This window comes from Phyllosticta capitalensis (assembly GCF_038381095.1).
Source record: "Phyllosticta capitalensis strain CBS 128856 chromosome Unknown BKA78scaffold_12, whole genome shotgun sequence".
Taxonomy (NCBI): Eukaryota; Fungi; Ascomycota; class Dothideomycetes; order Botryosphaeriales; family Phyllostictaceae; genus Phyllosticta; species Phyllosticta capitalensis.
In genome coordinates this window covers 471465-490934 of record NW_027117450.1, presented here as the reverse complement: position 1 = coordinate 490934, position 19470 = coordinate 471465, and the positions used below count along the sequence as shown (strand labels likewise).

At 56.6% G+C, this 19470-nt stretch overlaps 7 protein-coding genes across 7 annotated transcripts; 4 read left to right on the top strand and 3 right to left on the bottom strand.

Annotated features, from left to right (window-relative positions):
• Positions 1–329: 329 nt before the first annotated feature.
• On the bottom strand, positions 330–1750 carry BKA78DRAFT_299895 (uncharacterized protein; the record flags this gene model as incomplete). Its single annotated transcript, XM_066887125.1, has 2 exons — positions 330–1376; positions 1433–1750. 2 exons carry the CDS (start codon positions 1748–1750, stop codon positions 330–332), a joined length of 1365 nt encoding a protein of 454 aa, XP_066739090.1.
• A 1344-nt stretch (positions 1751–3094) lies between these two features.
• On the bottom strand, positions 3095–4247 carry BKA78DRAFT_258973 (ATP synthase gamma chain; the record flags this gene model as incomplete). Its single annotated transcript, XM_066885326.1, has 5 exons — positions 3095–3220; positions 3276–3329; positions 3381–3460; positions 3510–4099; positions 4195–4247. The coding sequence occupies 5 exons, from the start codon at positions 4245–4247 to the stop codon at positions 3095–3097; spliced, it is 903 nt and encodes a 300-aa protein (XP_066739089.1).
• A 224-nt stretch (positions 4248–4471) lies between these two features.
• BKA78DRAFT_326438 (eukaryotic DNA topoisomerase I) lies at positions 4472–7607 on the top strand. Its single transcript, XM_066889433.1, has 3 exons — positions 4472–4771; positions 4914–5152; positions 5204–7607. The coding sequence occupies exons 1-3, from the start codon at positions 4720–4722 to the stop codon at positions 7556–7558; spliced, it is 2646 nt and encodes an 881-aa protein (XP_066739088.1). The 5' UTR covers positions 4472–4719; the 3' UTR covers positions 7559–7607.
• A 1311-nt stretch (positions 7608–8918) lies between these two features.
• BKA78DRAFT_50156 (uncharacterized protein) lies at positions 8919–10706 on the top strand. The gene is made up of 5 exons (XM_066893284.1): positions 8919–9224; positions 9303–9464; positions 9539–10096; positions 10273–10540; positions 10607–10706. The coding sequence occupies exons 1-5, from the start codon at positions 9176–9178 to the stop codon at positions 10683–10685; spliced, it is 1116 nt and encodes a 371-aa protein (XP_066739087.1). The 5' UTR covers positions 8919–9175; the 3' UTR covers positions 10686–10706.
• A 957-nt stretch (positions 10707–11663) lies between these two features.
• Positions 11664–12914, top strand: BKA78DRAFT_50243 (uncharacterized protein). The gene is made up of 2 exons (XM_066893286.1): positions 11664–12011; positions 12113–12914. The coding sequence occupies exons 1-2, from the start codon at positions 11765–11767 to the stop codon at positions 12808–12810; spliced, it is 945 nt and encodes a 314-aa protein (XP_066739086.1). The 5' UTR covers positions 11664–11764; the 3' UTR covers positions 12811–12914.
• A 487-nt stretch (positions 12915–13401) lies between these two features.
• On the bottom strand, positions 13402–14255 carry BKA78DRAFT_50173 (uncharacterized protein). The gene has a single exon (XM_066893285.1). It carries the CDS (start codon positions 14088–14090, stop codon positions 13623–13625), a length of 468 nt encoding a protein of 155 aa, XP_066739085.1. The 5' UTR covers positions 14091–14255; the 3' UTR covers positions 13402–13622.
• Positions 14256–15127: 872 nt separating this feature from the next.
• On the top strand, positions 15128–19352 carry BKA78DRAFT_299891 (uncharacterized protein; the record flags this gene model as incomplete). The annotated part of the gene is made up of 2 exons (XM_066887124.1): positions 15128–15691; positions 15735–19352. 2 exons carry the CDS (start codon positions 15128–15130, stop codon positions 19350–19352), a joined length of 4182 nt encoding a protein of 1393 aa, XP_066739084.1.
• Between the last annotated feature and the right edge of the window lie 118 nt (positions 19353–19470).

Here is a 19470-nt window from a genome sequence, read left to right as displayed (position 1 = left end):
TACCACTCGACTTGATACGCCACTTCCAGGACCTAAACTCCATTGCGCCTGATGAAGCCCGACCATTAATGCCCATCCATCCGTTCGTCCCCAGTGCAGTCAACCATGCTGCAGGCAGGCCAGGGTGGCCCCAGGAATTAATGTACAGCGAAAAGAAAAGTTGGAAAGCGTCCCAGTGACCACCCTGGGAGTTTCGAGGTCAAAAGAGCCCGAGGTCAAAATGGCCGAGGCCAATCAGCGTCGTTTAAGACGGGAGAATCGAAAGCTCCGCGTGAGCTAAAGAGACGAAAACAGGCATTGCCACTTTCGAAATAAGCAGGTTTGAGTTGCTAAAGGTCACCCAAGGCCCTGTTGCGCAACTCCTCATAGCGGCTTCCGTCCCAGCGCTCGCGTTGCCAGCCCCTCTCTCTGCCCCTGAGGATGCGAGCGGCGCGCTCCTCGTCGGTCATGTTGCGGCTTGCGGCACGAGTGGAGGGGACTGCGGAGGCGGTGCGTGAGACGCCAGGGCTCGCTGGCACTCCGAGAAGCTTGCGCACAGTCTCGACGTGGGCCACGAGCATGGCGTGGAAGGTGGCCAGCTCGGCGTTGTAGCGGGCGACGCGGGCGCTGTGCTGGCTGGAGGAGCGATGGACGTCGGGAGAGTCGTCCTTGGCCAGGCGAGCGCGGAGGCCGCTGTCGATGAAGCCGGGGAAGCGCGAGTCGGTGGGAGTGACGGGGATGGTGGCCAAGGTTGTGGTGCTGTTGTAGGTAGGCTTCGGGCCATTGGGAGGAGTCGTGACTGATGGGGTGCGCTGGCGGGTCGGAGTCTTGAGAATAGGCGCCAGAGGCTGCTTGTCGAAGGGAGGAGTCAAAGGCGCTGCGTCAGTGTTGCGCTGAGGACGTGTCTTGGTGGGAGACTCGGGAGTCTTCTCCTTGTCCGCGTCCAGGTGCTGTGAGAAGCGGTTCTTGATGATGCGGAGAGGGGACGGCTTCTTGACGCTTGGATGGGCAGCATAGTCGCTGTCGGAGAAGGCATCGACGTGACTATTCAGACCAGTGATCCAGGAGACGACGGAGAGCATCGAGTCACGGCGAGAGTCGCGAGGAGTCGCCGGGGTTTCTTCGCCCTTGTTCTTCTTCAGAGGAGGACTTGGCAGCTGGCGCTGAGGCTCGACGAGACTGGTAGAAGAGAAATGGACCTTGGCTGTCTTGACAGATTCCTTGTCTTGTTCGCCAGACGCAGGAACGGGAAGGGTATCCAGAGCCTTTTGATATAGCTCTCCGGCCTGCTCGAGCATTGGATTCTTTGCCCTAGAACGATTGTGCATGCTTTGGGCAAGCGTGTCATACGAGACTGCAGCGTAGAAGTAGAGGAAGGTACGGATCAAAGGAATGGCCTAATATCAAAAGCGTCAGTTGATAGTGATGGTAGCTCGTCCGAAGAAGAACAAACCTCCCGACACTTGCCACTCAAAAGCTCCTCGCAAGTCGTGGCGCATTGCCTGTAGCGGCGCTCGAAATAGAGGTGCTTGATTCCATTGAGCGTCTTGCGGAGATCGTTCTCCTTCTTGATTGTCGCGCCGGGCAACTTGAACTTGGGAGCACCCAAGGGGCTGTAAGCTCCAAAGGAAAAGCTCTCCATCGATGCGACCGCCGCAGCGGAGAGATTGGGTGACTGATGACCGGAGGCTCGGGCAGACGTGCCTCTGTCCATGACGAGGCGCGTCTTTGTTGTGGTTGCGTTGCTAGGAGCAATCGTCAAGGTAGACATGGTGTCGTGGGTGGAGCTTTGAGCGCGGTGCGCAACCGTCCTGTGTGAACCAACGACTACCCACGAACTTTTCTCGAGCCAAGGAAGGAAGGCAGCTTCGCATGAAGTACTAGCCAAACAAAAGAGAACGATTGACAGCTGGTTCAGCTCAATGATGGGGGCGCTACGCGGCTGTCTCGGGTCCCGAAACTACAGCGTTGTCACTAGTGGCTATTCTTACAGTTTTGAAGCTGCACCCAAGGCAGCCTTGTTTTGTTACAGGTGAATATGTGTGAAGACTATCCGCAAGGCACCAATAGCAGTCGAAACATTGCTGGACTTGGTGGGGGCTAACCGGACTTGGTTTTGCGTTGAAGATTTAGAAAACGGATGTTGATAGCTCCCCAGGTGTCAGCATACAGCTCTTTAGAAGGGCATCCCTACTCGATCCGACGGATGAAGCATGTGCTTACGCCGCAGCAGCATGGGAGCGTCGAATTTTTCTGGCCAATGGACTTAGCTCCGCAAGTGCGGGCAGCGATTCGTATCCTAAGTGGGCTGTACTGCAAACAAGCTTCTCCATGATTCGCTTTGGCCTCAAAATACATGCATGAAAAAAGACTATGTGAAAATGGTGGAGCCCAGGCAGACCATGCCAACGCGGATGGGACGGGAAGAAGACCTTGAGCGCTTTAGTCGAAGTTGTCCGAAACGCATCCTGGGTGTCGTCCCATTTTGGACACTTACATACTGACGTGGCTACCTATCTCTTGTCTGGTCCAACGTCTCTCACAAGTTTCTCGGGCCCTGGTCAATGACGTTGCACCAGGACGCGGCATTCTTTCCCGTCAGCCAAGCCATATTCCCGAGCACCGACCAGGCTCACAGTTGAGTTCAAGACAAACGGGGATGCGTTTACCTTGGCCCTTTCTGGACTTCAAGGCTTCGGAATAGGCCAGCCTAGACGTTTCAAGGACTTTTACGTCACAACGCATTCCTTTGGTGCGCGGAATGTTGAATGTACCAATACGGCCCAAACGTTCCCCTGCGCTGCTTGGCACAGGCGAAGCTGTCTGTTATTTTGGTTAACCAATAAGCGTGTGGCAACATGATGGGTACCACATCCGACTGCATGGACTGAGTTGCCCGTTGTTGAGTATATACTCCCTTTCCCGACTTTGTATCCGCAGCAACAAGGCAAAGATCCAGAATGTTTCTGGTACGGCGGCAACAGATCATGAGTTTGGACAGGCAAATATCTAACCAACAAGGGATATCAGAAGCGCTGGTTTGTATTCTACGTACACATCAAGTGATTTGATCGCTCCAGCATATGCAGGATGGAAATTACCAAATGCCACCCGTCTACTCCTCAGAGGCAGCGGCACCAGTGATAATCTCAACCAGTTCACCAGTAATGACGGCCTGGCGAGTGCGGTTGAAGAGAATCTGGAACTTGGTGATCATGTCACCGGCGTTCTTGGAGGCGTTCTAAAGTTGCATTCATCAGCAGAGGCTCTTCCTTTTGGATACGGATTAAACTTACATCCATGGCGTTGCGACGAGCTGACTGCTCGCAGGCGTGGCCCTCGGCCAGAGCCTAAACAGCATTAGCCTCAATTTCCAATTCCAGGTTACTGGTCAACCTTACCCAGAATAACGAGTTGGCCAGAGCGTACTCCTTGAGGTTGGCAACAACCTCCTCGTCAAGCTCGAAAGCGGAGATGTTGCCTATATTGTGTTAGCAACGGACAATGGGAGACTCAGATCATCCACTGACTCGACTGGAGGATGGCCTCCTCGGAGTGCGCATCGATGATGGTAGGCTCGTAGCTCTGAGCGTTGACAAACTTGTTGTACAGGATCTGGACGGAGTCGTATTTGCCGGGCAGCAGAGAGACCTGGTCCGCAATCGCCTGGGCGTCCGCAAAAGTAGGGACGTCCTTTCCGACACCGGCGAAGCTGAGCTGAATGGCCTTGGCGTTACCTCTGGAGAGCTGCGCCTTGCACTTCTCGCCGAGGATGACGAGGTCGGTGTTGGGCTGCGTAGAGAGCAGCTTGCGGGTGTACCTGGACAGACCGGAGTGGATACCACCGCAGAGACCCTTGTCAGAGCTGCAGATAATCATGAGGTTCTTCTGGTTCTCCGACTCGGTCGGCTTGGTCTCGGCCTTCTCAAAGACTTCGTTCGAGGTGGCACCGTAGACGCGCGAAGACTCCATGGCCTTGGTAGCTCGGGTGAGCTTGGTCGAGGCGACGATTTTCATGGTCTTGGTGATCTTCTCGATGTTGCGAATCGACTTGAGACGGCCCTCGATTTCACGGAGGGTAGCGTAGCCGGCGCTGGGGGCGACATTGAAGGTTGCAGGCCTGCCAATTGCGAAGCACAGTTAGAATCCGGATGGCAATGGATGTGGAAGAGGTCGGCGGGAGGGGTGTAGGACTGGGGATCGGAAGTTGCATACTGGATGGCGGCGGCGCCAGCGCGCAGGGCCGGACGGGCAGCCCTCGAGAGCATCATGGCGACCGTAGAGCTGGCGGAGGGAGGGGAGATGGATGGATGCAAAGGTGCAGGGTTGAGGTGCTCCGGCTAAGAGGACGGCGGACAGAGAAGCTGTGATGCTCGCGTCGTGCCTCACTTGCCGTGAGTTCGGTTTCCTTAGCGCAAAAGTCACGTGGTTCGGCCGGCAGCACCTTAAGCTTTCCTTAACCCTTTGGACCTCTCTTCTCCCTCTTTTCTTCCCCAAACCTCCTCCTCACGCTCGCTCCGCTCTCTACTACTCGCCACCATCAACCGCCTGTATACCTTTGCTTTGGTGCGCGTAGGCCTCCGCAGCCGCCTGCCCACCAATCTTCCACTTCCGACACCATCAACCTCGCGCATCTTTGCTCGACTCGGCGCCACCCACCGCGCTGTTGCAGCTGAGCGAAGGCTTCGATTCGACCTCTCACCCGCGCCCACCTATCACCGACGCCGTCCCTCACGAACCATGTCCGCCTCCGACAGCGATACGCCGCTCGTCAAGAGCAAGACCAATGGAGGTACGTCCCGTCTCACGGCGCTCGGCTGAGGCACACCCTCACTTCGCTGTTCACCCTGCCGAGACAGGCGCGTGCCTCGACTTCACCCATAGTCCCTCGCGCAATTCGTCTCAATCCTCGAGTCCTACTGACATGTCTATAGCCGTTTCTGCCGACACCATTCCCAAGAGCGTCGATCAAGCCATGGACAAGGACGCACCCATGTCCAACGGCCAGCTCGAGCCCGGCATCTCGATACGCAACGGTCCCGTCGAACCGATGGACGTCGATGCCCCAGCTACGAATGGGGCCATGAACGGCAAACGTAAATCACGCGCCAGCGTCAATGGCACTTGCTACAAGGAAGCCTCAGGCTCTTCAGACGACGATGATAAGCCTCTGGTGCGTCCCCCACCTCCGCCTTTGATGTTTCTCCGCTGACTCTTCCCTTAGAGTAAGCGGCGCAAGACGACTCCTCTCCAGGACGCCTCAGACTCGGAAAACAGCGACGTTCCTCTGGCTCGCAACGTGGGCAAGAAGCCTCCCAAGGTGAAGCCTGAAGACGTTGGAGAGTCTGACTCGGACGTACCGCTCGGCAGGAAGCTGGCCAACGAGAAGAAAAAGATCGAGAACAACGCAGAGAAGGAGGCCAAGGCCATCCGGGCCCAAGAGCGCAAAACCAGTGTCAGCAAGAGGAAGGCGAATAAGGTCGAGAGCGAAAGCGATGACGACGTGCCACTGGCAAAGAAGAAGCCTGCCAAGAAGCCTGCCGCGAAGCCCGCCGCGAAGAAGGCCAACGGCGTCAAGAAAGAGGAATCTGATGACGATGTCCCTCTCAGCAAAAAGGCCCCAGCAGCCAAAAAGGGCGCTGCAACCAAGACTCAAGCGCCGGCCAAGAAGACTGCTGCCAAGGGCAAGGCTGCCAAGAAGGAAGAGACCGAGCAGGATGAGGAGGCTGAAGCGGAGGAGGAAGAGTACAGGTGGTGGGATGCACCAAACACAGGCGACGGAACCAACAAATGGACAACGCTTGAGCACAACGGCGTCGTCTTTCCCCCAGAATATGAACCGCTTCCTTCACACATCAAGATGAAGTACAACGGCGTTCCAGTCTCCCTCCACAAGGACGCTGAGGAGATTGCCACATTCTTCGGCTCCATGCTCAATTCAACGCACAACGTGGAGAACCCCACCTTTCAAAAGAACTTCTTCCACGACTTCAAGGAAGTGCTCGACGAGACTGGCCACGGCAAGGGTCCCAAGGGCGAAAAGATCAAGATTGAAAAGTTTGAAAAGTGTGACTTTCAGGACATCTTTGCGTACTACGACGCTCAGCGCGAGGCCAAGAAGGCATTGCCAGCGGCCGAGAAGAAAGCTCTCAAGGCCGCAAAGGATGAAGCCGAGGCTCCTTACATGTACTGCATGTGGGACGGCCGCAAGCAAAAGGTGGGCAACTTCCGTGTTGAGCCTCCTGGACTGTTCCGTGGACGTGGCGACCACCCAAAGACGGGGAAGGTCAAGAAGCGAGTGATGCCTGAGCAAATCACCATCAACATTGGCAAGGAGGCCCGAGTGCCGCCGCCCCCTCCTGGTCACAAGTGGAAAGAAGTCAAGCATGACCAGACGGGAACGTGGCTCGCGATGTGGCAGGAAAACATCAACATGGCCTACAAGTACGTCATGTTGGCCGCCAACTCGGATATCAAAGGTCAAAGTGACTACAAGAAGTTCGAAAAGGCCAGAGAGCTGAAGAAGCACATTGACCGCATCCGCAAGGATTACACGCGCGACCTCAAGTCTGAGGTCATGGCGGATAGACAACGCGCTACAGCTGTCTACCTCATCGACAAGTTCGCACTTCGTGCCGGTAACGAAAAGGGTGAAGATGAGGCTGACACGGTCGGCTGCTGCTCCCTCAAGTTTGAGAACGTGACGCTCAAGCCGCCCAACAAGGTTGTGTTTGACTTTCTCGGTAAGGACAGCATCCGGTTCTACGACGAAGTCGAGGTCGACACCCAGGTGTTCAAGAATCTCAAGATCTTCAAGAAGGCTCCGAAGAAGGACGGCGACGAAATCTTTGACAGACTGACCACGTCCGGCCTCAACAAGTACTTGAGCACGTACATGCCAGGCTTGACTGCCAAGGTGTTCCGTACGTACAATGCTTCGTACACCATGTCGACCCTGCTCAAGGAGATGAAGTCGACGGGAACAATTGCGGAGAAGGTCAAGGACTACAACGAAGCCAACCGCAGGGTGGCGATTCTCTGCAACCACAAGCGAACGGTCGCCGCCAGCCACGCGGCGTCGATTGAGAAGATGCTAGAGAAGATTAACGGTCTTCGGTACCAGCAGTGGCGGACCAAGCAGATGATGATCGACCTCGACCCCAAGATCAAGAAGAAGAAGGGAGCCGAGTACTTTGCGCTGCCCGAAGACTTGACGCAGGAGTGGGTTCAGTCGCATCAGAATGCTTTGGTTGAAGAGCAGAAGGAGAAGATTCGCAAAAAGTTTGAAAAGGACAACGAGAAGCGCATTGCCGACGGAGAGAAGCCGATGAAGCCTAAGGAGCTTGAGGAGCGACTCGAGGTGGCGGACGATTTGGAGAAGAAGTTCAAAAAAGAGAACAAGACGGGCAAGGTCGAAGCCGAGGGCAAGGGCGTCACGGTTGAGAAGCTGGAGAGCCAAGTCGAGAAGCTCCAGACGCGCATCGAGACGATGAAGGTCCAAATGGAGGACAAGGACAACAACAAGGAAGTCGCGCTTGGTACCTCCAAGATCGTAAGTTGTTTTCTTATACCAAGATGAACTGGGCGTTGGCTAACATGTGGCAGAACTACATTGACCCTCGCCTCACGGTCGTCTTTACCAAGAAGTTCAACGTGCCAATTGAGCGCTTCTTCTCCAAGACGCTGCGCGAAAAGTTCGACTGGGCGATCAAGTCGGTCGACGAAAACTGGGAGTTTTGATTTATCTAGACAAGAGACGGTTTGCTTTGAAGGAGTTTTGAGGAGTTGACAAGACTTTGTTAGCATTGCTTGCGGTGAGGGCAGCGAGCCTGGAAGTACGAACCCAGAGCGGTATTCAAAAGCGAGTCAGTGGGGAAAGGAGGATGCATTGGGAAAAGGTTGATTTTCGATGCATGCATAGCGAGCAGCGGGCCGGCACAGAGCTTCGGGGGGCGTTTGCTCGTCAGAGGCCGATGGCTGTATATCTCTGGAGGAAGTTTGGCTTAGCGACTCGGCTGGCGGAAGGACGCGCGCCCAATGCGGAGAGAGCACTGGGGCAGCCGAGCCTACATACATACATGATGCAAGGGCGGGACGATCGTGACGGATCTTTGCATGGCATGGTTGGTCGATAGATATTCAATGAAAATGGATCATAGACTGTACACAGAGTGCTTGGAGTTTAGGTATAGAGGAGAATAACAAGTGCTCAAGGTGTGCCATGCTCCAATTGAAAAGAGTGCATGACTGAGGCAACCTAGGTGGATGAAGTGACAGGGGTCTTCGGCAGCTCCACGTGCTCCCGCCCTTTTGGCTTGTGGCACAGCGAAGAAAGGAGGAGGCAGTACCTAGGTATAGTACATGTAGATGCAGATACACCACCACCAAAGAATTATATATCTCAAAAGCTTCTCTGATATGCCGCTGGAACCTCCCGCTTGGCTACACACGCGTACAGATTGTGGATGACGATGATGATAATTGCTGTCCAGGGCAGGGGCCGCGTGCTGCGCTCTCTCATGCCCTGGCTCGCTGCGCAAACGACGGACGAAGAAGCTCAGACGTGATTTTTTACAATACACAGGCACATGAAACAGCCTGAGCTGAGGATGCTTTTCGACGATATGGACCTGCGAAAAAAGGAGTGAGGCGGCGGTGAGAGGGAGACTGCTGCTGGGCATGCGTGTTGGTGCTATAGGTGTCCATCAACACGACGCCACAGTTGATGGTCGTCGAATAAATCTTCGCCTGCGTCCTGAGCGACGGCCGCATGATGAGCAGACGAGTTAAATTTGCTGATCTGCTGTCTGCCCTCAGCGTCAATTAAAGCAATACGCGACCCCCTCCCAGACCTCTCTCTCGTGCCTGAATCATCCCTCCCTTTTGCTGCAACCCGCCTCATCCCAGCGACCCCCGACACTACACCACCACCGACTGACACTTGCCAATTGTTTCGCTGTTTCAACCTCTCAATCCACCTCTGCTTTCCTCTACACCTCTGCCCTTTTTACATCCTCGACAGCGCCCACGCCCTCTTTGACGGCTCTCGCTGACCGCAGCCCCTCGTCCTCGAATCGCCGTCGCCATCTTCCACGCCCTCGCCGACGCCGCCGCTGCTACAACGCCCGCGACTGCTCCGGTTCCAGCTTTGCCGCAGACGCCTCGAGGCTTTCCTCTCCAATCTACCTTCCTCACCATGGGCGAGCCTGCGGACAAGCCTTCGGTGCTGATTATCGGCGGCCTGGGTACGTTGCGGTCTTCATGCACCCACCCCTCCTCCTCCTCCACCAAGACCACTTGCTAATCCGCCCTCGATCCTGCAGGCTACATTGGCCGCTTTCTGGCCAAGCACGTCCATGACCACGACCTTGCCTCCGAGGTGCGCATCGTCGACAAGCACCTGCCCGAGCTTGCATGGCTGGCGCCAGAATTCTCCGAGGCCTGCTCCAAGCAAAAGTTCATGCAGGCGGATGCGTCCCGGGAACGTGAGTGACACGAGATATCCAAGCGCAAGTTGAAGGGTCCAACGCTAATGCACGAGGCCTGGGGGCCCACACAGAATCTCTCGGCCGCATCTTTGACCGCGAAAACGGACAGCCGTGGGACTATGTCTTCAACTGCGGCGGAGAGACGCGCTACTCGCAGGAAGACGAGGTTTACAAGGTGCGCTCGTATGCGCTTTCCATGGCCGTCGGCCGCGAGGCCGCCAAGCGCAAGGTCAAGTGCTTCGTCGAGCTGAGCACGGGCATGGTCTACAAGCCAGAGGGCACGCCGCGAAAGGAGACGGACAAGCTGAAGCCGTGGTTGAAGGTGGCCAAGTGGAAGCTGCAGGCCGAGGAGGACCTGTCCAAGGTCGAGGGCCTCAACCTCGTCATAATACGTCTGCCGCACGTCTACGGGCCGTACACGAGCAAGTTCTTGGCCACGGCTCTCTGCATGGCAAGGGTGTACCAATCGCTTGGAAAGGAGATGAAATGGCTGTGGAAGGACGAGCTGCGGTCCAACACTGTGCACGTCGAGGATGTCAGCAGAGCCATGTGGACCGCAGCCAACTGGTACACGCAAAACAAAAAGACGCAGCCCGTCGTCTTCAACATCGTGGATCATACCGAAACCTGTAAGTTTTCGTTGCTGCTGCGCCACAGCATCAGCCAGCCCCCCAGCCCCAGCCTTTCCTCGCATCCTGCCATTCTCTGAGACGCGTTTCGGAAGTGTGGTTGGGGGAGAAAGTGAAAACCAGCAATTTGTCTCGCAATATTACTGGATTCGCTAACCAGTCGTGTTCCTGTGTAGCGCAAGGAATCCTGGCCAACTTAATACACGAAACCTTCAACATCCCGACTGGTTTCCACGGCACTCTCATCTCGGCATTTGCCCGGCTGAACCTGGAACACGTCGTTGACGACGTCAATGACGAGACGCTGGATCCCTGGGCCGAGCTGCAGGAGAAGGCGGGCATCTCCAAGTCGGGCCCGCTGAGCCCGTTTATGGAGAAGGAGCTGCTCAAAGACACCGACTTGAGCCTGGACGGCAGTTTCTTTGAGAAGGAGACTGGGTTTGAGTGAGTTGTTTTCTTCTGATTACTGTTTTGAGGGGCTTTTTTGCTGACGACGTCTTCTTCGTACAGATACAAACACGCCAAACTCACAAAGGAAGAGCTGGAAAACGTGATAGAATCGTACAAGCGGATGAACTGGTGGCCGTAAACATTATACCCTGATTTTGAAGATCAAAAATGTTGTTTTTGTTTATTGCTTCGTCGTTCCTCTAACCATCATCCTCTCTCCGCATGATTCTGTCATTTTCCTCCACTGTAACAAACTCCTTTTTCTTCTTCTTCTTCTTCTTCTTCTTGATTGTTTTCTCCCAACACAAGATCTTTTCTCCTTTTTCCCCTCCACCTCGGCTGCTGCTGCTACGATTACTTGGCCGCCGGTTGATAGATACGGCCGATCCCCGATTGCACTACTACTTGTCGTTATCCAAATCATCCCATGTCATATCTCTGTACGGCCGTCACATATTACGTTTTTGACTTTTTGGTTGCGTTTGGTGGATGAGGACGAGGAGAAGGAAAGAAAGACGGGGAGGCTGCAAGGCCAACCAGAGGAGAGGGAGAGAGAGAACTAAAGAAGGAAACATTTTCCATCTGTTTTCAAAAAACTATATATGCCAACGACGCATCTTTCCAAGTTTCTGACGTCTTCCTGTCCTGGTGGGAGCGGGGAGCGAGGAGGAGAAAGGGGTTGGGGGGCAGACAAGCTCGATGTTGAAGGAAGCCATGTGAGTGGCGCGAGGTGAAGTTCCTGGTGATGAATGGGAGCGTAGACAGATGGAGCACAGAAAGACGTGTTGGTTAGCCAGACAGGAAGGAACAGAGGCGGCGGCGGTGGTTTTTCAACGCCTGGATGGACGTGTGTCGTGCCGCATCGTGTGAATATCTACACGGGAGGATGGATCGATCCATCCTCGCCCCTGGCTAAAACTCTATACCTACCTGCCTATGTAGCTGATTGTTCATCCTGCTGCTCTTGTCGCTCTCCATACAAGGCACCACCACTGCCACTTCTTCCGCTCATCTAATTCTGGCGGGCTTGCTTGGTCGGTCATCTCGACTTCAGGTTGTCTCTCTTTGCGCTTCTCTCCACTAGTTTTCTTCCCATGTATTTTTTGACCATCCATCTCATCGCCATTCCTGGCTGGCTTCTTGCTGCTGCTGTCTGCCATCCATGTCACCACTCGACTGCCCACGACGCGGCGCTTTTGCTCGCCAGCTTCACGGACAATGGAAGCCCGGCAGTCGTCGTTGTTGGCCAGTCAGTCAGTCAGTCAGTCAGTCAGTGACGTTTGCCAACACACTTCCTTCAACCATTTACAACCTACATGTACGGCAGTACATACACGCGTTGCATGCATGCATCATCACGGGAGTCATCATCACGGGTTAGTTACTGAGACTTGGAGTTTTTGCGTCAAACTTTACTGCGAGAAGAGAGAGAGGTTTCGCCATGAGGGTGTTGAAAGCAGGTCAGGTGAGTGCCGCTGTCTCGTTGCTTTGCTCCCAATCCTTCAAAACTCATCTTTACCCCTAACCCCCACCACCCTTCTCATTCTGAGAGATTTGTCTACATAGCCGCTTGCTTGCCCAGCCTTTGCGAACTGCGGATGACAACAGCGATACGGATACTGGTAGTGATGGGAACAAGAACAGCATTGGCCGCAGCACCGACACCGACACCGGCATCAGAGCCAAGGCGAAAATCAACGCTCTCTCGCTCGCGACGTGAAGATAGCCGCAATCTCGATCAGATAGAGACGTCCGCTTGGGATTTTGGGACTGCAGGTGAGATACGGCAACGGGAATCCCCATGGGTGATGGATGTGATGGGACGGTGGATGGATGGATGCTACATTGATATCGCAATCATGCCCCAAGCCTCCTGCTGCAAATCATGTCCTCCTGCCTTGCCATCATTCGTCTGCTTATCATCCATCGAGATCTTGGCCATGTATGTAGTAGGTGGTCGCTTGGAGCGCACTAATACGTGGGAGATACTGTGGGTAGGCAGCTATCGTGGAGAGCACAAACGTCCCAGTCCAGTCAGTCAGATGCGTCGATGGTGCTTTTTGTGGTTTGCTGAAGGGCGGGCGGGCAGGCAGGCAGGCATCTCGTCATGCTGCGCGTGCGCTTCCTTGGTGCATTATTGCAGCTTGTCGTCGTCGTCGTCGTTGTCGTTGTCGTTTGATTCGCTGGTTTTTTCGGTCGCTCTCTCAGCTCTCTCTTTAGTTATGTATCTATACTCGCTCACTCGTCGGATTTCCAAAAGCTAAACGACGCATCGCGAATTTTTCGCATTCGGTTGCCTACCCTCGTCTCGCCTCGCCTCGGTCTGAGCGCCGATTGACTGATTGATTGCTGACCGAGCCCGCCTATTACTGCCACTGGAGCTGTTGCTGTTGCTGCGCCGCAGCACGCACCCGTCACGTCCTCTCAACCGGAGACGGACGCCCGCTCCGACAGCGTGAGTGCGTACGTGCCATGGGCGTGTCTGTGGGCAGAGTCTGTGAGCTTTTGCATGCTTGGACGACCCCCGTATCTCGCCCGTCGGGGATAGTTGAGATAGCCATGGGTCGGCCGCTACTCGCTAGGTGCGTGATGGGCGCTGGGATGCTCGGAGACGGGGGACGTGGATGGAATTAGAAGGGGGGTATTTTTAGAAGAGGGGGAGGGAGGGGAGAGAGGGAGCGGTGAGGGGGTGAGTGAGGCTTGAGAGTTGGGTGGGACGGAGGGATGGAGATGGGAATGGGATGGAGATGTTTGTGGAGAGCAGGACGTCAGCCAACGCGGAGACAAAATGGCGATGAACAGCGGTGATGTTGTTCCTTTGGAGAGGAGGCGGGCGACTGGCCGGGCTCGGGGCAAGCCGAGGTAGCCGAGAGGAGCATCCCATCCCATCCGGATTTGGAACCACAGGTGAAAAGGTCGGGTCCTGGACTGCGGTGCGGTGCGGTGCGTTGGATTTTTCTGCTTTGGATGAAACGGTGGACGGCAGGGGGTGTTGGTTCGCTCGCGAAAAAAAACGGACGGCGGCCTGGTCTGGCCGGGCTTGGCCTTTTATGAAAGTACTGCTAGTGTTGATGCATTATCGTCTTTTTGGTGTCTTTTCTCCCTTGTTGATGAGTGATGATTGAGAGGGTTTATTAGTCAAGTACCGTAGCGAAAAGGATGATGACGGCATGGAGATCAGCATTGGCAATGATGGAAGAGTGATGAGGGATGTTTGTGAGCGGCAGAAGAGGTGTCGGTATGCATGGCCGTGGACCCCTTGCCCCACGGATGTACGCAAGTGATGAGGGGATAAAAAGGGGCGTGGTCGTGGAGGAGAGAGAGTGAGCGACGACGTGGACTGAGCGCCGACCCTGCAGGCGATCTGCACGTCATGGGCTCGGGCGACGGTACGGGAGTGTAGCGTACAACTACTCCTAATTGTAGATAGTCTTGTTGTGGTAGTGGTTAGTTTGGAGAGAGGGGAAGACCTTGTTCTTGGTTGTCTCGCCGGACCGGGAGATCTACGTCTTGTCTTGGCCTTGGGAGAATGTCGTGTCTGCATATTGTGAGATGCGCGTCGCGTCGGCTTGCCAAGGGCGAGCGAGTGTGGCGGTGTCGCCTCAGCACAGAATCATGTCGTCGTCGTCCAGCAAATCCGAGAATCACACGAGAGGAAGACGCTAGCGTGGTAGCGCTGTTAGTTGCCGCGGTTGGTTGGGTTGCGCCGTCTTGGTGTTGCAGTCACAGCAGCGGTACGATGCGCGCGCTGCCACTGCGATGCGATGCGATGCGGCTGGAAGTGCGGAGACACCCCAGCAACCCGGCTATGGTCAACACGCGCGTACGTACTGCGAGGCTGTGTAGAGCAGCAAGAAAATCCATATGGGCGTGGCATTCTTGATGTACGTCACTGGCGGGAGCCAAGGGCTGGCGGCCGCCATGAGGATGAATAGAACTGGGAGCAAAGAGGTCGGGCGCCAGGCCAGGAATCATCATGGGTTGACCAGCCACCCACTACTTGTGGCCATCCATGTACCTAAAAGTGCTCCAGCTACGGGTAGTCGAACTGGACATGGACACTGTGCATGCGTCAGCCGGCGCGTGCGAGAGCATACGACACCAACAAAAGCCGCTGGACGCCCAAGACCTTCAGCTTCAACCTCCATCTATCCACACGCCTCATCCACCCATCGCCTCCCCGTGTGTACGACGGCCGCGCGCCGACAAGGTGCTCCCTGGACTCACGCCCGCGCTTCGCTTCGCCTCACAGCCGAATTGCCATAGCCCGCCTGCTTCCGCCGCCATACCCATCTCCCCGTCCACGTCCCATTCCAACCTGAACCTAACCTATGCTAACTACCTGACCAACCCGCTCCCGCTCTTTTCTCGTCATCTCTCTCTCCTCTCGTGATTCTTTCATCCCCCCGTCTCCGCCGTCGCTCGTTTTCCTCGTCCCTCTACTCTCCTCCTCGCCTGTCTAGGCAGGCCTTCCTGGCGAGCTGCAAGAATGCCTCGTCCACGCGGTATCCGACTCCTCGCTGCCAATTGCCTGTTCGCTGTATCACCACGCTAATCCCTTGCTTGCCAGTCCTGTCGTTCATGTCGCAATGGGGTGGCTCCCCGAGGTCCAAAACGCCCGCCGCCGACGCTCCTTCCTCTCCAAAGCACTCGTCGACGCCCGACAAGTCGAGCAGCTCCCCCATTACGCCCCCCTCGGCCTCGTCCCACAACCTCGACAACTTCAACTCGTCGTCGCCCACGGCCGCGCAACGCTCTCGCTCCGACTCGCGCCCTTCGTCGCGCCCCATCTCCATGGTCCAGACACACCAGCCTCCCGTCATGGACGTCGCCCAGGACACCCTGCCCGAGCTGCAGCGCATCTTCCAATACCTCAACTCTCACTCCAATAAACTCTATCAGGAGGGCTACTTTCTCAAGTTGCATGACTTGGATGGACGTGAGTACAAGTTCGGTCCGAATCGGGAAGGTGATCTGACTGCTCCAGGCGGTCGGCCCAGTCCGGATCGGAATTGGACCGAGGTGTTTGCCCAGCTTGTAGGTACGGTGCTCTCCGTATGGGACGCTCAGAAGCTCGATGAGGCCGGGACCGATGGAGAGGTGGTGCCCAGTTTCATCAACCTCGCCGATGCCTCGATCAAGATGGTATGTTGCCCGACCCCCATCACGACCAACTCTAACGAGCCAGATCGAATCGCTGCCAATGAGCGGCCAGGGCGGCCAAAACTTGACCAACGTCTTGAGCGTATCCACGGCCGGAAACAACCGCTATTTGTTTCATTTCAATTCGCTCAACTCCCTGACTCAGTGGACCGCGGGCATCAGGCTCGCCATGTTTGAGCATGCTTCCCTGCAGGAGGCCTACACGGGCTCTCTGATTGCGGCCAAAGGCAAGTTCTTGAACAACATCCGTGCCATTATGGAAAAGACCAAGTTCAAGCAAGAGGATTGGGCAAGAGTGCGGTTTGGTGCCGGGACGCCCTGGCGGCGATGCTGGTGCGTCATAACACCACCGGACGAAAAGGACGTTGTCAAGGCGGCCAAGTCGGCGAAGAAGTCAGTCTACGACCGCCAACCCATCCTCAAGGGCGACGTCAAGTTTTACGACACAAGGAAAGTAAACAAAAAGACGCGGCCGATAGCCACGCTCAAGGATGCCTACTCTGCGTACGCGATATACCCGCAATCGAAGCCGCTCATAGATCAGTCCACCTTGGTCAAGCTCGAGGGCCGCATCACGATACACTCCAAGCCCGAGTCCACCACCGAAGGCTTCGTCTTCGTCATGCCCGAAGTGCATCCCGCCGTGTCTGGATTCGAAATGATGCTGCGTTTTCTTTTCCCCGTGTTTGATGTGTTTGCCATTTACGGCAGGCCCTCTCGCCTCATTGCCGATCCACTCGACACTCGCTCCTTGATGTTTGCGATGCCCACCTCCCGCCGCTATGGCTACCTGGACATTTTGGACGTGGCCAGTCTGATTCACGCCCAGGGGAGCAGCAATTGGACGGAGCGTGAGTGGAGGAAACAATTGAAAGACCTTACCGTCAAACGAATGACTTCAGGTCCTCCTGATCGCCTGAGGCAGCGCAGCAACACAGCCAGCCGGGTGAGCCTGCCGCCCTCGCGGACGCAGTCGATCAAATTTGGCGACCAGCAATCGACACGCTCCTCTCCTGGATCTCGCAACTCTTCTCCGCCACGACCAGGTGACCTGGGCTTCCCGGCTCCTCGACGCGCCGAGACTGCGTCGCCAGCGGCCATGTTGAGTCACAGCCGTTCTGTGTCGGAAGCTGGACCCCTGCGCCGGCAAGCCAACGGTGATGACTCTCCACCGCGCCCGCCAGCTCATCGCCACTTGCTCAATGGCCTCAACCAGGATGGCGACGGCTACTCGACGCCCTCTGATGAGCAACTGCAAAACTCCTCTGGAAGCTCGCCAACTGACCTGCCTCGGGTCGGGGCGACTGGCACATCCGGTCCGCCCCCAACTGCCGTGCAGCCTCCGCACTTTGGCCACGCTCCTGGCGCTCGCCCTCGTAACCGTCCGCAGGATTCCCAAGACCTGCGGCGTGCCCAGTCTTACATCGACGAGGCGACCCTGCAAGAGATGCAGCAAGCTCACTCCCATCCACTGCCGGCTGAGGCGGCGACGATGGGGGCCGCGGCAGCCCTGGCCCAGCGGGATGGAATTGGAAGGCCGGGTGGCGAGGGCGACCGCGCCCACGCCATGCATTCTTACCGCAGATCGGTCGACGAAAGCCGCCAGCAATGGGGTGAGCAGCCGCAGGACCGCCTGCCGACCATTCCTGCGTCGCCGTATGTTCCACAAGGCACGCCCCAGACGGCCACCAGTGCCACCTTTTCCCCGACTGGCCCACCCGTCCCTGAACACAAAGAGTTTCCAAGCTACTTTCCCCCTGATGCCATAGCTGCGCAAGCTAACCACGGGCACGTCGCCGAGACCGCGCCAACCCAAGGGGCTGTTGCTCGCAAGCCAATTCCAGGTCGGTCACCCCCTCCGGCGGACCATCCCGCCGCCGCCCCTCGTCCTCCCTCACGCTCAAGTGTTGGCAGTTTCCAAAACGACCTGATCAATCCCGACCTGATTCTTGGTCATCTGGATGCGCAAGAAGAGTTTGAGCGCGAGCAGGAGCAGATTGAGGCCGAGGAGGCCGCTCTGGACAATGAGTCGACGGGCACCCCCGACTATGCGAGCATCAAGAGTGTGAGCACGGAAAAGTCGGTGCGCGTCACTGAGCGCGTGGAGCGGCCCCGGACTGGCAGATTGAAAATGGTTGGCAATGTTCCCACGGCTGAGCACCACGAAGCAATCACGGTTGGCGACGCTCAGTACAGTGGCGAGGCAAAGACGGAAGAGCAGCTCAATCTCCCCAGAATTGATTTTGGTCCTACGTACGACTTGACCAAGAGTGATGCCAAGGCTCTCCCCGCCAACGGACACGCCGAAGACGCTGTCGAAGGTGCTGAAGAAAGGTCGACAGCAGGGGATCGCATGAGCCTTGGGTTTGATGCGCTCTCAATTCGTCCTGGAAGCTCTGGCAACCTCATGGAAAATGGACACATGGGCAGGGCTAGTCCTGGCGCCGAGTCTCATAGGCGCGCCAACTCGAGGTCGCCGCAAGAGGTTAACGGCAACCGACGGAGCCTTTGGCAACCCCAGCCGGCCGGTCCTAACCGCACACCGAGCCCGAGCAACCGCATGAGCTTCACTCCTGAAGAATGGGTCAATCACCGCGCTTCCCTTGCTGCGGCGCCGCAGCCAGTGTCTGGTCCTGCTGGGGTGGCCCATGGACGACACAAGTCTACGACCAACCTCACTCCCCCAATCAGCCGTAATGCTTCGGGCGATTGGTCGCAGATTCTCCCGCACTACCAACGGACGCCCTCGGGGGATCGCGACTTCCGTCGGGATTCCTTTGCTACGCGCCGCGACTCTCGCACCACGTCCATGTTCTTGACAGCTGCCGAAGCCGATAGGATTCCACGACCAAACTCGCGCAACGCCGCTTCAATGCTTCTCAGTGCTGGCTCGGCAGGTCTCATCAATGCCGATGCTTCGCAACTCACAGCGCGAGAGCAGGAGCACGTGGCGCGGTTGACAGGCACACCCCTCATCGACATGACCCAGAATCCAACCAAGAAGAAGGAGCCCGAGTCATTTGGTCTCGTAAGCGCCATTGCCGCCCGCCAAAAGGAAAAAGAAAGCATCAAGCAGGGCTCCCGCTCAGCTCTGGTCCACCAGGCCATTCAGGCTCGCCAATTGCATGCGCATGCACAGGCTGAAGCTGAAAACCGCCGCAAAATGGACGAGGTGCAACGGCAGGCGGAGATGCGGATGCAAAAGGAGCAGGCGGCTCTCTTCCAGCAGCAGATGCAAATGCAGCAGCAAATGCAGCAAGCCGCCAACCGCAACTCGATCATGAGCCTGGGCAACATGTCGCAAATGTCGATGCCCATGCAGCCGCAGGGGATGCAGAGCATGCCGAATCTGTCGATGATGGGGACGCCGCAGCCTCCGCAGCACTCGCCCATGAACGGCTACTCGCCGGGCACGCCGTTCGGCATGGGCCAGCCAGCGCAAAACGGCGGCGGCTACTTTGCGCCCCAGCACATGGCGCCTCCGCCCACTGCTGGGCCCTACATGAATGGCCTGGGCAGCATGACCAGCCTGCACAGCGGCGCCGTCAGCCAGCACGGTGGCATGGGCGGTGGTGGCTTTACGCCGCTGCCGTACGGCGCCAGCTGGGACCGCGACCAGGCGCAGCGCATGGGAAGGCGGTAGACTGATTGTGGGGGGGTCATGCTTGAAGTGGTAATTTTTCGACCCGATTGGCGTGGGCCCATCTATCGATGTGGCGTTGATAGCAACAACCACCCCAAAAAAGCTATCGCACGTGGGA

Excerpts from the sequence above, each read along its gene's own strand:
- BKA78DRAFT_326438 (XM_066889433.1), top strand. The coding sequence starts at position 4,720 with ATGTCCGCCTCCGACAGCGATACGCCGCTCGTCAAGAGCAAGACCAAT. Across the intron at positions 4,772-4,913 it reads CAAGAGCAAGACCAATGGAG|CCGTTTCTGCCGACACCATT; the intron begins GTACGTCCCGTC and ends ACATGTCTATAG. Across the intron at positions 5,153-5,203 it reads ACGACGATGATAAGCCTCTG|AGTAAGCGGCGCAAGACGAC; the intron begins GTGCGTCCCCCA and ends CTCTTCCCTTAG.
- BKA78DRAFT_50156 (XM_066893284.1), top strand. The coding sequence starts at position 9,176 with ATGGGCGAGCCTGCGGACAAGCCTTCGGTGCTGATTATCGGCGGCCTG. Across the intron at positions 10,097-10,272 it reads CGTGGATCATACCGAAACCT|CGCAAGGAATCCTGGCCAAC; the intron begins GTAAGTTTTCGT and ends GTTCCTGTGTAG. Across the intron at positions 10,541-10,606 it reads GAGAAGGAGACTGGGTTTGA|ATACAAACACGCCAAACTCA; the intron begins GTGAGTTGTTTT and ends TTCTTCGTACAG.
- BKA78DRAFT_50243 (XM_066893286.1), top strand. The coding sequence starts at position 11,765 with ATGGAAGCCCGGCAGTCGTCGTTGTTGGCCAGTCAGTCAGTCAGTCAG. Across the intron at positions 12,012-12,112 it reads GGGTGTTGAAAGCAGGTCAG|CCGCTTGCTTGCCCAGCCTT; the intron begins GTGAGTGCCGCT and ends TTGTCTACATAG.
- BKA78DRAFT_50173 (XM_066893285.1), bottom strand. The coding sequence starts at position 14,090 with ATGCAGACACGACATTCTCCCAAGGCCAAGACAAGACGTAGATCTCCC.